General features: G+C 34.5%; 1 protein-coding gene across 11 annotated transcripts in view; it reads right to left on the bottom strand.

Moving 5' to 3' along the window:
• Positions 1 to 638: 638 nt before the first annotated feature.
• Positions 639 to 4470, bottom strand: part of LOC127010052 (neuronal synaptobrevin-like) — a 32227-nt gene continuing 28395 nt past the window's right edge. For 8 of the 11 annotated variants that reach the window (XR_007762832.1, XM_050883879.1, XM_050883794.1 and 5 more), the window contains one exon: positions 1872 to 3042. Coding sequence is in view for 3 of the 11 variants with exons in the window: in XM_050883854.1 (XP_050739811.1) it covers positions 3026 to 3042 (17 nt within the window). In the remaining 8 variants the exon portion in view is untranslated. Of the gene's footprint in view, positions 3043 to 4221 lie in introns of those variants that run through there. The other 3 variants (XM_050883821.1, XM_050883832.1, XM_050883882.1) reach the window with 2 other exon arrangements.

Here is a 4470-nt window from a genome sequence, read left to right as displayed (position 1 = left end):
TATATATATATATATATATATATATATATATATATATATATAATGCACACCCACACCCACCCATACACAATAATTATTGACAGATATTGCACGGGATGGATGAGCAGCCAAAGGCCATGAAGGAAGTTGTAATAGACAAGATGTTGCAAACAGATGTACAGTATATGACTCAATAAGTCCAGGAGCAGCCTGGACAAAAGCTGTTCAATACAAAAACGAGTTTAAGGCCAATTTTGACCGATTGAGGCTCAAAGACGGGTCTCAAAGAGCATAGACCACTACTTGTTTATCCAAACTATTAAACACACACACACACATTCCTTTTTTCCCTTTCTCTCCTTTTTAGTAGAGCCTTGTATTAGTCTCAACAGTTAGGTAATGAAACATTCGCTACTTTAGTCTACAAAACATTGGTGCATCAACCAACAAGCAGCCTCAATTCTTATTTATGCTTGGGACTCATCTCAAAACACCTGTTCATGCAGATACTTATTGAGTCATATTATTCTCTTCAGTAATATTATCTGTAACTTGGTTCAAAGGAAGCCTTACATTCATCCTCTGAAAGCATTCTAAATAGTTCATCACTCATGGACCATTTTTTAAAAGACACAACAAAAGGCAAATGAAAAGCAATAGACATAAACACACTATATTTCACGTTTAACAGTAATATTACTTCTATGTCAGTACATTACTACAGAGCAGTAGATATGTTGGACTTCTAAATAACCAGTAATAATAAACAGTAGGCTCCTGGATGTAAACATTAGGTTATACCAAGCCTATTCACACACCATCTAACAAGCCATAAAATCTTTGGGGTTATAATACAGTAACTTGGGCACTTTATTTGAGTTCCAGGGTCATAACCAGGAGGCATTTATAGATCAAGTGAAACCCCATGATCCAAGCCAATGGCCCAAAATGCAAATTTATCTTCACATCCTCAAGATTCTTTTCCACTGTAGAATGATTTAAGAGTGACTCTCTTGATGAAAAAAAAAAATACCAGCACATACCAGATCTTCCAGCGAGTACTGCCAATTGTGTGGCTCACTGTTTACAACACTTGATCCTAATGTGCTTCCTGCTACGGCACCTACAGTCCTGCTATGCAGCTACAAATAACCTGACAGGAAGAACCTGTGAATACATATGCATTTCACAAATTGCTGCAGAAGGCACATACTGTAACCATGGTATTTACGCCAATCAGACATGACATTCTGGTGGGGTGGAAAACTTGGCACAGGTCCATCCTGTCCAGGGGTATAACAATAGAGGATGTGTAACTTTTTTTCTAAATATGTGAAAAAAACTTTATACAGTAATGGTGTGGAATGATTAAATTGGGCTGCTCCAGAAAGGGCCTCATAGTAATGTGTGAAAGAACTGCACTCAGAAGGGCCCTTTATATTTTTTGCATGGAAAATACAAACAAATAACAAAAACAAGACTGTCTGCATTTCTTTCGTTAAAGATGGCCTGTGTATATGTGTGCCTTTATAAATATTACATTGTAAATACATACATATATGCAATATGGTCTTTCTAAGATAATAAAACAAGTATGTATACTTTGTATTGATACTTCTCTGAAGCTAATTTAAATTATAGCACATGAATGTATTTTCCTAATAAAAGTATTAGTAATAATTACGAACAAAGTTTTTCGTCATACCAAAATTACTATACTGGTAAATTCAGATTTACATGAACTCATTATATAAATAATGTAATGCTGTATAACTATCATCATATAATACCATGGAATAGACATTTATGATTCATAAGGTATTTACATAAGCATTCATATAGACTCAGTAATTCATATCCAATCAGTCATCCAATCACGTCCTCATCTTCCACTGCCAGATGATCGCCTTCACTCCGAGTCAGTTGTAACCCAAACTAGTGTAGAGTAAATAAAAACAAATAACAGCCATGTGGTATGACAATTTTAAAAGAACAAAGTAAAGATTAATCTGACACAAGTTGTGAGTACTTGTTATGGACAATGAGATCAATGGGTGAAAGCTGACTGTTACAAGTACCTTTCAAATCTGAATATTCAACTACTACAAAGCAGATCTGGTGTTCTCAGATCTTTTCCTAATACTATTAGACCAAGTTTATCAACAACAGATATATCAAGGAACTCTTTCAAGGAATACTTACTATGAAGGTGAAAGTCTAGTCTGAATTAACTACTTTAGTATTTGTAATAACATTAATATATTACATTGTACAGATTATGACTTATAGTTATAAAGATGTACAGGGTAAGCAGAAAGCTAGTGAGATTGAACCAGGAGGCAATCTTATCTAACTTGCTCACAACTTGTGTCAGAGAAAATAAGGCACATGCAAATAATATAACTGGAACAACCCTCCTCCTGCAACATATAAATGCCAACTGAAAGAGAAATAAGTTTGGAACTGAAACTGATTTATAAATGTCTTGGTAGTACAGAGAGAGGGTAAAAATTTATATATAATATCCCAAGGTTGATTGTTTGAGGGCACTGGACACACCCTAAACAAGAACCTAAAGGTTTTGCATGCTAACATTCACACCTACTCACACTCACACATTAACACTTTTTAAGCCCAGTTCACTAGGGGAAGGTCTGGACCATACCAACCCCTGAATTCCCTGGGCTTGGAATTCACTAACAAACACAATGATTCATTATTTAATGTTCAAGGTATACTTAACATTACATCCAAGTAGAAGTATATCTTCCATTCAGATTTCATGTTTTACCCCCTACCTGTACTTACTCATCTGACTGATAATGATCATGCTAACAATAATAATAATAATAATAATAATAATAATAATAATAATAATAATAATAATAAACAAAAATATAAAACAAATGTAAGGTTATAAAGAAAATCTACTGCTCATGGCTATAATTCTAACTAGTAATATCTTAGCAAGACTTAGGCTGGATTTTTTTTTTTCATAATGAAGCTCTCACCCACAAAATCACCAACATCTGTCCTGAAAAGCAATTTAGTTCACTGCCCAGGCTGCATGTAAGAGAGAGGCCTGGCATCAGTTACTGTTGATTCGGTAAAGAGGAGATTGGCATTTTAGTATATTCAATCTTCTCTTCCAATACATTTGTGTGTGTGTGTGTGTGTGTGTGTGTGTGTGTGTGTGTGTGTGTGTGTGTGTGTGTGTGTGATTCACCACAACCTGATCACGTGTTAGACTTGTCATTGTCAGCAAGTACCCTCCCAATAAGAGCAAGCTCATTATAGTTGATCTCTGGGTACTGCTGGAACCTTCACACACCACACATCCCATCCCCCTTGCTCAAGGGGGGACAGTAACCACTCCTTGTCACTGAAAAAAATCTTGGTCCGAGCAGGGCTTGAACCTCCGCCTGTTAGGCCAGAGCCTGACAGGGAAGAACCTTAATCCTCTGAGCTATTGGACTGTGTGTGTGTGTGTGTGTGTGTGTGTGTGTGTGTGTGAAAATATATATATATATATATATATATATATATATATATATATATATATATATATATATATATATATATATATATATATATATATATATATATATATATATATCTATATATATATATATATATATATATATATATATATATATATATATATATATATATATATATATACCATGATCCATAAAAAAAATCTGCACATAACATTTCACTGGAGACGTATCGTATTTGGTAAAGTATATGAAACACATCCAAGTATTGATAACCTGAACTAGTTAACTCCCTTGTTTTCTATGACTGATAATATATTTAGCATCTACTTATGAATGGTAAAATCCATTTCATAAAAATGTCATAGAATGCTGAGTAGGTTATGGTTTTAAGAAAGGGCTTTTACCTTCTACAGAAAGCAGTTGCTTATATAGATAGCTTCAAGGCATTTTAGAAAAATACTGGTATGTCGGCAAAATTAAAGCTTGATTGTTGAATAAGTATCTAATAAAATGACACATTGTAAATATCTATTTATCTACACACACACACACACACACACACACACACACACACACACAGGGGTTTTCTGTATTCATTGCCCCCTCATTCATTGAGTAACCTATTGCTGCTAAAATAAAAATCTATCACTGCTAGAAATATTGAGTGATGAAAGTAAGCCGACCATTTGTGGCGAGTTTGTGTTTTCCAGTGGGATGGCTATTGACTAATGGCTGTGAGCTACCTTAAAAAAAAAAAAAAAAATAAAAAAAAAAAAAAAAAAAATCTGAAAGAAAAGGTAGTGATGTCATCAATAGAAGATATGGTAGGTACAAGGCCCTGGCAAAACTAGAAGCATATACTACTCTAGTATAGCAAATATCAGGAAGATATGAGAAACAGTGTGGAGGAGCTAAACTACGCATTTACTGGTTCCAAGACCACCCTGACCCCTTATATACAGTACTCATCAAAAGTATGTGGTGCCCACCC

The sequence above is a fragment of the Eriocheir sinensis genome, chromosome 4 (genome assembly GCF_024679095.1).
Source record: "Eriocheir sinensis breed Jianghai 21 chromosome 4, ASM2467909v1, whole genome shotgun sequence".
Lineage (NCBI taxonomy): Eukaryota > Metazoa > Arthropoda > Malacostraca > Decapoda > Varunidae > Eriocheir > Eriocheir sinensis.
This window is presented reverse-complemented; position numbering and strand designations above follow the sequence as displayed.